The sequence below is a fragment of the Cuculus canorus genome, chromosome 8 (assembly GCF_017976375.1).
Source record: "Cuculus canorus isolate bCucCan1 chromosome 8, bCucCan1.pri, whole genome shotgun sequence".
Classification (NCBI taxonomy): domain Eukaryota; kingdom Metazoa; phylum Chordata; class Aves; order Cuculiformes; family Cuculidae; genus Cuculus; species Cuculus canorus.
Genome location: NC_071408.1, coordinates 14684840 through 14697702, shown reverse-complemented (window position 1 = coordinate 14697702; position 12863 = coordinate 14684840). Strand labels below are relative to the sequence as shown.

Sequence of the window (12863 nt, the reverse complement as noted above, 5' to 3'; positions counted from 1 at the left end):
TATCACTATCTCATCAATGATGCAGCATGGCTAACTTAATATACTATTATTTAGTAGTAGTGATCCAATGGTATAATTCAGTGCTAAGGGCAATCAAATACACAATCACTTATATTCTGTATGCCTTGTTCCTTTTAAATGTCTAACAGAGCCAGCCAGACAAGATTACAGAGGGCTTTGTTTTTCATGTGACCTGTTTCAAGTTAAGATTCCTTTGAATTATTAAATGCTTCCTTAAAGCATCTTTTCACGCTACCTTTTTAAGTTAATTATTGATGTAGTGACAAGTGGAAAAGACTAAGAATTACAATCTTTTTTTCTCATTCAAAAGGACATGAGAAACATCTTTGACAATGGTTGTCTGTTTAGTAAAATACAAAGGTAATACAAAGAACACTGAATGCAGCTTTAAAGAAGAATTACTATAGATCTCTTACATGAGTTGGAAATGCAGTGCATGTTTCTAACAGGTGTTAAAAGAAGGAAGTTTAGATAGAACCCTTTGAGCCTGGTTTAACTGCTTAACATAAGTAGATGAAAGTGAAACTGCTTATATGCTGTTTTATTTTTAAGCAGCGTATTATCCAGAGCTTTAGGAATAGGATTGTCGTTTCTCTGGGAAGGTAATGTTATAATTTACAGGGCTCCACAGAGAACAACAACAATACAGGAGTCTCTAATCTCCTGCTAAATCCAAGTCCAGTCATCAGCAACGATAAGCAGAGATTTTGAGATGTTTGACACTCCAAATCCCATTCTTTTGTAATTCCTTACTTTTTACAACATTTTCAACAGTGTTATATCAGATTTTTGGAAGGATAATCAATAGGCATGATGTATAACTGAAATCAGCCTTCAAAGTGATCCCCTCTAGTAACCAGAAACAAAAGCTCAGCCTCCCTGCTGTGCAGGTATTTTGCTTAGAGCAGCAGGAAGGCAGGGCATCCGTAGGAAGCCAGTTACACCTCCCTGATTCTCAGCATGGATCAGCCAGTGCCCTGGTGGAGGGGTGAGCAGTAGTGGGACAGCTGCAATCCACTGCATCTGGCAAAAATCTCCAAAGATGCCTTTGTAGCAGAGAACTACTGGAACAGAGAGAAAAGGTAGTCCAGAGGTTAGGATTTCAGAGACAACATAGTTTACATTTCTATTCCACCATAGCCTTTCTAGGTTTAAATGATCTTGCAGAATCTACTAAATTATTTGGTGTCCATGTTCCTCATCTGGAACTTCCCTGCCTTGCAGAGGGTTCAGGATTCAGCACACAGAAGAACATGAGTTGCTCAGGTATGAAGATGGAAGGCCCACTCCTACCTGGCCGGTGTTCCAACTAAGAGCTGGTTTGTGACAAGCTGTCTCAGCTGGTCAGGCGCAGCGCTAGGGGGCTTTCATGTCTCCTGAATGTTGCACCCTGGCTGGAACAGGCAGGAACTTCTGGCACAGTATTAGTATCAATCTGAATTGAGATGAGTTTCATTACAACAAGCAGTTCCAGAAATTGTTCCAAAGCATTTGGATTTTTACATCCTATGCTTTTTAAAAAGACACGATGCTATGAATCATATTTACAGTAAAAATGTTATCCCGTATCAAGTCATTTTAAGGTTGTCTTCTTAAGCTGCATTTAAGCTTAAGACTTAAGCTTAAATTAACAAATTCAGATATTTGTTAATACTGAAAAGGAAAAAGACTTCGTGACTAATTGTGACAGTAGCAGTAATTAACCAAGGTGAGTAGCAAAAACTGCATACAATGATTATGGAACTGCATTGAAAGCCAAGATATAGTGTCATTATGCAGGAATGGCAATGAAACAACACACCTTTCCCATCAGATCAGCAATTCTAGGTACTGGTTTTCCTTTCTGATGGCACATGGTTGCAGGACTTTGTCCATCCCAGTCTTCGAGTTCCTCGATGCTTTTCAGGTAAAGAAGAGCTCGCAGTCCAGTGCAGTAGTCATCAATAACAGTGAAATCTTGATTCTGAATTGCACTGCACACCTACGAAATGCAAGTCTGTTATCAGCAACATCCTGGCAGAGGAACATATGGAATTAGCAAGCTCTTTGGACTTAGTAATTATCAGATGACCCTTCCTGCAACTTCACTTGAAAAGCACTACGAGAATTCAAGATATTAATTGGCTGCTTAATCTCATGCAATGATACCACCACCAAAGTTCAGGGAAAAAAAAAAATAGCATTAGTCATGTCTAGATTTTCTAACAGCAGCCCTTAGATGAGACCTGAAGGCTGTTCGGAAGGAAGTCATTTGCAAGCCCGGTCCCAAATGTGCCTTCCAAGGTGCTGATGCTGAGCATGCCCAGCACACCTGCAAACCACCAGCAGAACTTTGCCTGCAGACAGACAGTGGTATTCCCCAGCCCGCTCTGTTCAGAAAGCACAGGCATATTCAGTTAGGTCCTAGTCAAACAAATCACAAAACCACAGACTTGTTGAGGTTGCAAGGCAGCTCTAGAGATTGTTGTCCAACCTCCCAGCTCAGAGAAGGGCCAACTAGAGGAGGCTACCAAAGACTGTACCCAGCTGTGGTTTGAGTATCTCCAAAGACAAGAGACTTGCATAACCTCTCTGGAGAACCTCGTCCAGTGTTCAATCTTCCCTGCAGCATTTTCTGGCATTTAAATGGAATTTTCTGTTCCAGTTTGTGCCCACTGCCTCTTCTCCTTTCACTGGATACCTCTGAGAAGAAACTGGCTCTAGCTAGAAAGCACCTCAGCAAATAGCATCCATTAAGCTGACCCATTAGTACGGGTGAGTATTGCCAGCCACAGAACAGAACAGCCCCTTCTGCTAACAACTATTTGCCATCCAGTGGTACTGGGAGGCTAGGACACTTTATTTTAGATACTTTAGAAACACAGATAGCAATATAGCTTTATAAACATACAAAGCAATGATCCTGGACCTTCAGAGCTTAACGTGTAAACACAAAACTACTGACAGCAGAGAACAGCCTGACCATTTACATGGATTCTTCTGGATCATTTTGTGAGTATCAACTCAGATTTAAACCCACAGAGATCCCCAACCAAACTGACAAGTGAATAAAAAAATCCCTAACTCTTCTCAGAATACCTTCTTATTAGCTAAACTCTAATCATCCATCAGTAACGAGGTGCAGGGTTGGCTGAGTACCATTAATTGTCAGTCCCTGGAAATGCTCTGAAATTCCAGATGTGTCAGTGTTTTCAGCCTCTGATTCAGCTTTTATTCTAAAAGCTAAAAAGAATGCTCCTGATAATACATAACTTCCATATACACATAATGAACACAACAATGAGATAGCTACCTATTTTAGACCATGAATGTGTGCACGTGCACAAACACATCCAGTCTCCTCGGACATGAAAACATATCTTGGATCATAATTGGCATCAACGCTCATAAAATATAGGAGATGTATAATTGTTTTTCACATTTCAGAAAAGATAATACAGCTTGCAACTCCGAAGATAGGTACACATTGCATTGTAAGATACCATACGCTACCATTGTACAAGGAAAAAAGAAAGGCAAATGTAAAATAAGAACACAAACATTTTCTATGCAGTGCATTTACATTAGACAAAATCTGTTTCTCTGGAGAAACCATGTGGGCATTAATTAGGTCTGTTATGCCTTCCATAGACATCAAAACTTTTTTTTTTTCCCCAGAGCAATTATAGAGAACATCATAATAATTTCCTGTGCAGGTTATTTAACTGCAAAATTCAACTGATACTTACTTAAACCTTTTTGTTCACCAAAGAATTATCTATTTTTTTTAGTGCATGGGTAACACTTTTATTAGCTCATTTAGCATTCTTAAAAATACTAAAACAGTAAAAAAAATACAGTTAAAAGCCGTGTCATGTCATTTGAAACAAGTTCAGGCACCGTTGTCAAAATCCTGAAATATTTTGACAGGATGTATACACATGAGATACACTGGAGGATACCTGTAATAACCTTATAAATAAAGAGGCTTTTACTGTTTTCCATCCTGTAGTGCAGTGTTATGAACTGCAATAATATAAAAATGTGCAGAAGATGATATCACACTAAAAGCTAACATTTGATCCCTGTGAGTCTATGTGTAGTGCACTGTCTGCCTTCCCTGGAAAGTTAAGTAGGTTCCAAAACCAAAGGCACAATGCAGTTTTTTAAGAAAAATGTAAATCTCTGCAGTAAAGAAAAATGCTATCTCAAAGTGGAAAGACTTAGAAACAGAATTAGAAAGTGGTTTCAGACGATCCCCCTGTTCTGTATGAGTCTTTTGACTATGATGCCTAATGGTTCAGATAATTAAACAAAAACATGCCTTTCCCTGATTTCACTGTGATAAAAGCAACTGCTTATGTTGACAAGCCTTTCCCAGAACAAGAGAGATTCAAACATTAACACAAACAACACCAACAGAAATAGTTTTGCCATGTTTTTGCCAAATTCAAAACATTCTGAGCTTTGAAATTCGTTATGTGAGATTTGTTTTAGGTTTACAGTATCTTCCATGAATCAGTGCAGAAGCCTTTGCTGCATTTTAAAAGGTGACGAACCAAGTCAAGATAAAAGGTCACTCTGACCATCAGCCATGACAATTTTTACACTACAGAGAGGTTTTTAGCATCATACCTGGCTGCCTTTGAGTCACCATTTTAAGTGACACTGTGCCCTCTTTTCTGCACAAGAGAAGTGGCAGGGCAATAGACCAGATGAGACTCAAACTCATGCATCCGGAAAAATCGCAGAACTGAGGCGACCAGTCGCCACACATCATTAATGCCCCTGCTTCACTCCTGCTGCTTGCACTGGGAATCTGTGTGCTTCCCTTCCCTTGCAAAGCTAAACATTGAGCCACGTCTTCTGCTGGTATCTTATTTTATGGGTGTAAAGAGCAGGAAGAACAGTCTAGTTATGGCCATATTTAAAATGTAACTACATTTTGGTTGCTGCCACCTCTCATTTACTGTCTTATTAAAGCACCTTAAAAGGAGATAAAGGCAAGCAGGGTGCTGCTGTAACAGCTGTTGTCCGTGCCTTGCACACCAATCAGAGCAGCAGCACGAAACTGAACTGCAACCAGCCCTGCTTGCTCAGTCTCTTGCCTCAGCATCATGGTTTTACCAAACAAACGTAGCAAAATGGGCTTCTTTTTAGGACCTGAAGCAAAAGCCTGGAAAAAGCATGTAACTTCACAACTGAGAACATATACACGGTCCTATTGTGCCAGACCAGCCATCTGTATCCTCTGGCCAACAGAATCTGCTTATGGAGAAGTGTAAGAAACGGAGCCAGTGTGGACCAGCAGATCATGTGGTTTATCAGCCCATGTTCTGGCAAGCAGTAGTGCTGGGAGTTCACATGGTAGAGATGGCACCTGTTTAATATCCCTTGATCCTAAAAGATCCAACGGAATCTGTTTTATGAGTAAATTAACATTCAACTGTTCACTGACCCAAGTTTTCCCCTGAAACACTGAGGCAGAAAGTAGCTTTTACTTCTCTGGAAAATGAGACACAGGTCTTGTGAGCAACCTGTGGGACAGAGTGAGGTCCAGATCATAATGCAGCTGTTACTTGTCCTGCTAACAAGCTCTGGTCCTGCTGAATTGCTTATGTTTGTCTCTAGCTCTGGACTAGAACTTGGGCTAGAAGAGAAAGGTGCTACATTTTTCCTGCTTAGAAAGGTAACATACATTATTCATATTGCACTAATATAGAGGGAGACAATTTTGCGCAAGCTTAGTCTTGTGGCATTGCTTGGCTCTGCTTCTGCAGTAGAACCACTACAATTTCATTTTTAACATCTGACCTCCTCCCCTTTCCCCCAGATCCAGATTCCTTGTTCCACTCCAATGATTGCCCTTACGTCCCAAAAGAGACAAGCAGGCCAACATGCTATGTATGATCAATTACACTGTGCTTTCAGTATTCCAAAATCTAAAACTCTTCAGCCTAAGCTGCAACTGTAGGTTACAATTCTAATCTATACAGACATGTCTGAGATACTAAAAGGCACAATGCCTCCTTTGCTGCTGGTAAATCAAATATACACCAAATGATCTCATTGGGGAATGGGGATGTGAAATGAATCACAGGCTAAGGCTCTTAAGTAAAACAGTTCTGCGAAATGCAATGATGGGAGAAGCGTGCAAAGGTCCCTGCTGATGTCTTGCATAAGAAATGACCTGTCTGCTCTGTAACTAAATAAACATAAATACTGAGTCTAACTTTGTAAAAAAATCCAGAGCCATTACAAATCTTACTTGAGGAACCAGAGTAAATTGTCATGAGATTATTATGGTGTAAAATTTTACAGGTTACATGATTGTTACTGGTCACTCACATCAATCCGAAACTTTTAATTTACATAATTTGAAGAAAAAGTTCATTATTGGTGACAGGTGCTACCATATCAGTTATAAAACATTGTAAATCTCATCACTTTTAGCAGAATCATAACACAACAAAGAGATGCCAGTTTCTAAACTCTTTACTGAGAGCTCTGCCTGTGTAAAACCTTTCAGGTTTTGTCCATAGTCTATGTTTCTAGGAGCAATGGGGAAAATGCTCAGACATTACATTTTATTTTTATTTCACCCTCTAAAAAAAATGAATATGGCTCCTGTCCAAACCTCAGCATATCCTGGGGGACTGTGTGGGAGACCTGTGCCATCCATGCAGAACCTGTACAAAGTGGCTGAGGCATTTCCAGCCATATCATCCACCAAAGCAATTCCTATTCAGTGTTGTCCTCGCAATTTTGCATAGGGAGATGTTGCAGAGGAAAAAATACTTTCTGTAACACTAGAAAGAGGATGCAATGCACTCCTCTTCAGGCATCACTCTGTCCACTCTCTCTTACCTCATGACCTTCATTTTTTACATAAACTCATTATTATATGGTGAAATCCCAGCTGGACAGGTGTTTGTGAAGATGGTACCAAAAATGGATGCCAGTCCTCATCTGTATTCTTTTTATTCCATCAGTAGCAGGGATTTCAGCAGAGGTGGCAGACGGGATACAGATCTAGACATATTTGCATCAGTTCTTCCCTACATTACTTTTCACTAGCAAAAGGTTGTGTGTCTATAATCTCAGATACTGCTACTTCACTGCAAAAGGCTGGAGCAGGTCAGCGAATCTAGCCTGTTTAATAACCTGTTGCCTTGTACAACTGTTCTTGGTGTGACTAGATCCATGAGAACAAAAATGCTGCAATGTCTAGCAGCAGTCATGCTCCTATGTGAGACTGTCTCAAAGCACTATTAAAACCCTTTGCCAACAATGAAATCGTGGCAGGAGACAATAGCTTAGAGAAAAAATTAATTTTTACATCTCTCCGAAATACGTTTCTCTCTTCAGAATATGGGTATAGAGTATTTGTCATTTTTTTGAAAACAGAAGTCACAGTAAGGAGGCAGATGGGTGGCAGTGATACACGGTCTAGAAGTAAGATTGATGAATACATATTTGTATATACAAACACAAATCGCATAGCTTGACTTTTCTACCATATTAGTTCCCATTTGATGTAGCTGTAGAACATCAAAGCAGCGATGTCCTCGTATATAGTGTTTAGCGGTAATGTAACGGACCACCGAAAAAAAAAAAATCAAAGTGAGAGTTTCTAAGTAGTTTCCTGGCAATTGAGACGGCGGGCTCTTTCATCTGTGCTGTAACTGTGGCAGTGCATTGATTTAAACTCCTTCTGAGATCTCAAATGCTTTTATATTCTTAGGTCTCGCTGGCTGCTTTCTTTTTGCTATTTTTCCCTCCGCAAATTATAAAATTCTAGCATTTAGCAGATTGCCATCTTCCTTCCCCAGAAGACAAGACTTATTTCAGCGTTGGTTCTAAACTGCATAGGATCTCTAAATAAAATAGCTCTCAAAATGCCATCCAATAAGGAAATTGGCCTTTGACTTCACAGTTTCTAGTATCCTTACCATACCAAGGGTATAAACAACTATTATTCTTCTGAGGTAACCGTGAGAGGCATTTAAAATGGATTAACAATTTCAATTTTCCATTAATTCACCTGACTTACTTTGAAATAATTTTACTGATCAACCCAAATTATAAGCAAAGCATTTACTGCTTTATTTTAAATATAACATATTTTCAATTTTTGCATTATTTATCATCTTTTTATAGAAGCTTTCTTTCTCTATTAAAAAAATCTTCCTGATAAGCATTGAAGACATAAATCCACTTTGTTGTCAAAAAAACCCCATTTATGAATGACTCTAAGCTGTTTCTCAGTGCATAGTTGAGGCGCCTCCTTTTTTTGATTAGTGTCTATTGATTAATATTCTGGTGGAAAAAGAGTGAAATTGTAAAAGAATGCTTCAAGAAGGACTCTCTTTGTGCCCATCTGGGTACGCATATGAATCGACACCCTTGAGAAAATTAATTTTATTGTAGTAGGCAAGAGCATGATTATAATCTGGGTAAGGCATACATACAATTTAAAATGTATTCTCAAAAGCAACTAGCAAAAATTGACTCAGCTAAAGGGAGATCTTTCTGGGCCATTCAATCTATATGCTGCATAGCTCTTGCCTATGGAAATGACAATGTGTGTTTTCTATCTCCTCTACAATGATTTAGATGGCCCTAGACTTATAAAATAAAAAGCAGTACACGCAGCATTGGTTGTCTGATACAGTACTCACAGTAATGTGGCAAGAGCTGTGATGTGAGAGTAAGCAGACAAATAAAATCTCCTCTGAGATGTGTTTCTGTATTTGCAGTCTTCAGGATCCTGATGTCTGTGGAAAGACCACCTGGATAATGATGGTTCCTGATCCTCATGTCTTGTTGATCACTGACTTACTGGTATATTAAAAGCGCAGCCTAAATTATCCTTTCTATCAGCAATTACTACTTTTGCTAGAGGGTTGTAGGATTAAGAACATTAGGGGAAGTGGATTATCAGACAACGTGGTGCACTCTCTGGAAAAAAAAAAGAGATTCTTTGTTTGTAAGGAAGAAATTTGTAAGAAAAAGCTTCCCAAATATTGATACAGTACAGATGGAATGTTTTGATTCATTCACATTAGCTGCTTAAATGACTCTAGAGATACAGGTTAGCAGATGGGATCTTACTTAATAAGGCTTCAGATACTGGATCAAGATGCAAAACTGATTTGGATGATAGCTGATAGCCTTTTTAAAACAGTAGAATTGAGCTAATATACATGAACTAATGAACTACTACTTGTTCTAAAGTCTAGTACGGCTTTCAGAAAGTAGTCTGAAAGACTCAAATATCATCTATGAATGGTCTGAACTGTGGAGAAAAAAAACCCCACATAATCTTTTCTACTGAGTCTTGGACTTGAAGTCCTAATGAGCTGAAGGCTTACTAGTGATGCTTAAGGGGCAACACAAAGTAAGATTTGAAGATGCTAACAAGTCCAGGCTCTGCAGAGTAGTCAAGCATTTACATAGGCTTAAGAAAACCATATTAAAAAATGAATGCATGGTCCAGTACCATGTGGATGTCAGTAATGAAGTATTTTGGTTATTGTGCTACATCCCTCAAGTGAGTTCATCAGACAAGCTTGAGGCAAAGTGTCATTCTAATCAGAAGTACAGGCCAACAGCAGTAAGTAATGGAGCTCAAAATGAGTTAAAGGGAGATGAAGGTCTCCATTCAAGACAAGCTTGCAAGATAAGAGCTCTATCTTCCGAACAGCTTGGATCAACTTTACAACAGGGTAACGTAACACCGACAGGGTGTTGAGCAGAGCTAAGCTGACATTTAGGGAGCATCAAGGCAGGGACTACAGGTAAAGAAATAAGGATGCAGTAGCTAGGCAGCAAGAAGAGCCACAGAGCTTGTGCAGAAGTCACAGTAGCCTTCTGAGACAGGCTGTAACAAAAAGCCTCCCTAGCATCACAGTGACATTTACTCACACTGGCGCAGAGACCCTGAAGTACTACATTTTTGGGAGTCAACGATAGATTTTGTTCAGGTATTGCACCCTGGCAATCTTGGGCAACTGTAAGTGGCCACCGACGAAGGAGGAGAAAAAAGTCTAGAATCCATCAGCCACTTATCAGAGGGCATGGCAGGGGTAAGAGCACTGTAAGGGATCCTTTAGGAACGTTATCCAACACATTAATTCCTACTCAAATGTACTTCTCCTCCCCTTAAGTTCTTCTCTGCCAATTAATGTATCTTTGATCTAAATAGCTAAACTAGATGTTTAGGAGTGGGAAACTGGTACTCATCAAGGGACTCATAATGATGCAATTTTATATCCCACATCTTTGAGAGGGTAAAAGCATAAGAAATCAAGAATTTTCAGAAGGCTCTCTGAGGTAACTTTTTTTTCCCCTCTGTTAACCACCCCTAGAGGAATGTTCATCTTTCCTTATGTCACTAAAGCATTCTGAGAATTCTTAGAACTACAAAGTGGACCTTTATGCAGTAGCTGCACACGCTGATAGAAGTGCTGATCAGGATCATTTTTCCTAAGAAAACAAATATGATTCCACACGTACTGAATATTGAGGAGTGTGTGAAACCACTTCATAATCAGCGATTCAGAGCAAATTGTATCATTGTACTGTAGATCTAAAAAAAAAAATGGAAGATAGCTTTGAAATCGATGAGCCAACTGTCCTGTGTAAACAGTCCAACCATACATAGAGTCTCTACAACTATCTTTAAATCTTTGAACATCACTTCACATTTCATTTATTAATACCCAAAGCTCTCACCTCTCTCTTTATAACTACTGGTGTGGAAAATGAAATCTTTCAGTCCTCTCAGTGGTTCTGCTGCTGCTGGTACAGCATCAGGAGCTGTGCTTGGTGGACGCAGACCTACTCGACCCATTTTCAGGACCTGTATCCTCCAGCTCCTCAAAAAATATTTCTAAAGCAGATACCAGTTAAGATGCTTACTTAGATCCCGTGGTTTGAAGTTAAATATCATCAAGTAACACAACACATCTAGTGAGAAGTTAGCAGTATTTTTAAAATTTTGTTTTCTGAGAGCTAATCAACAGGAATACCATCCTCCCTGGATTGGAGTGGGTCCATTTATTCTATTTTTGGAAAGGTTTATTTTTCAGGAGTGTGGTTCTAGGGAAGCATACTTTTTTTTTCAGAAAAGAACTGTGTTCTGAAAAACGTATGGAAAAGATTTTCAGAATTACCAGTATGTGCTGTTTGACAACATGGAATGCAATGGCTCCATTTCACTTGAAAATGTCTGTTTTGTAATCTAAGTTAATTGGAATGAAAAGGTCAAAACTAAAATATCTTGTAAAATGACTGCAACAAAGATTTTATTCACCCAAATAATATTTTCTTCTTCTAATGTGTTAATTCTGCACATTTTTAGAATTTTGATTACCAGTTTAAAATAGAAAACTTTTCCATCCTTAAACTTCCCTGTTACAGAACAACTATTTCCCAATCACTGATAATAGTCAGGTTCATTAATGCATAATGAATCCAGGGTAAAGCTTCAGCATTCTGCATCCCAGGACACTCTGAATCAGACACAGAAGGGACTTGAACCCAGATCTATTTTAATTAAATGAAATTTGTCAATGAAAAACAGTTTCCTCAAAGAAGTTTTCAACAAACTCTAATGAGAACCATCTACTGAGGGACATCGTCCTGTAACCAGAATTTTGAAAGCTGCAGACCTCTCAAAATCAAACAGAAGAACAATTTTTCCATTCTGGAACCTCAGTTCAGTCTAACCCCTCATTCTTGTGAGTCTTTCCATCTAGCACTCTCACATTTTATTTCAGCTAAAATTACTTTCATCCTTTATCAGCTTCCCTGTACGAATTTGTGCAGCAGCTGCTGTGTCCATTGAAGAGTGAGATTCGTCTGAATAAAGTAGTTCTGACCCTTTGAGTCCTTCATGTCTGAGATAAAAACCCACTTCCACATTTCCTTAGGGATTGTTTTACTTATCTCTGTTCAAATAATAAATATCAGTAAGAAAACCAGCGACATAACTCAGATACTGAAGGAAGTTAAACCCGTTCTTAAACATACTGCCAGTTTCAGAAAAACAGTCCATTTGTTTCTTTCATTCAAATTGTATGGAAAAAAGGATCTCTTGCCAGCCAGATCAAGCTGTGTCAGGGAGCTTCTGTTGTAGCAGGAAAAAACTTCTAAAAGGCTGCATAGTTCATATTCCCAGATTGCTCCTTCCTTCCTGGGCATAAATATAGCTTTCCTACCCCTGGGAAAACTGACAGATTGGTCACCAAGCCCCAGCTAGCCCTGAACCAAGCCCAAGACAAGTTCCATGGCAGCGCATGCCTATGCCGGCGTGGGCTCCAGGACTGTGCCTTCCCCAAGCGTAGCCTCCTCCACTGCTCGCTCTCCCTTTTTTCCTTTCACTGCCAGCTACAGCCTCTGACTGAAAGATCAATGGAGCTGCTACGATACAAAAAGAAAAATTTCTTGCATGCATATTTTCTTTGTATGACTGATAACGTTTCCAAGAAAAACTTCTTTGACAGCAGAGCTTTGCAAATGTGCATGTTTTATGTTTTGCCTTTTTGGAAAACAAGTCCCCTGCAGTTGCAACACATACAATTTAAAACAAAACACAGGAAATTCCCTAAGTAATTATTGCAGATTATAGTAATGAAAAAAGAAACTCGTCATTTTCCACTGTGCTTATCTTTCCTTCTATTTACATTTCCAATATCCAACAAGGAGCAGTGTACATTTTCAGATACAGTTTTGAGTAACCTCCACACTGGTACACAAAAGCTTTGCATCTGACAGCAATCTGAGCTGAGTAAAACAACTTGCCACAATTTCTTTAACACTTAACTGAGCCTCTTTTGAAGAGTCATCTCCATGTTGCT

At 39.1% G+C, this 12863-nt stretch overlaps 1 protein-coding gene across 4 annotated transcripts in view; it reads right to left on the bottom strand.

Moving 5' to 3' along the window:
* The window catches only part of DPYD (dihydropyrimidine dehydrogenase), a 362200-nt gene that overhangs the window by 46853 nt on the left and 302484 nt on the right, over positions 1 to 12863 (bottom strand). For 3 of the 4 annotated variants that reach the window (XM_054072633.1, XM_054072630.1, XM_054072631.1), the window contains exon 20: positions 1823 to 2002. The exons of the other annotated variant lie outside the window; for it this stretch is intronic. In XM_054072633.1, coding sequence (XP_053928608.1) covers positions 1823 to 2002 — 180 coding nt within the window. The remainder of the gene's footprint in view (positions 1 to 1822; positions 2003 to 12863) is intronic. 4 annotated transcript variants of the gene reach the window in all.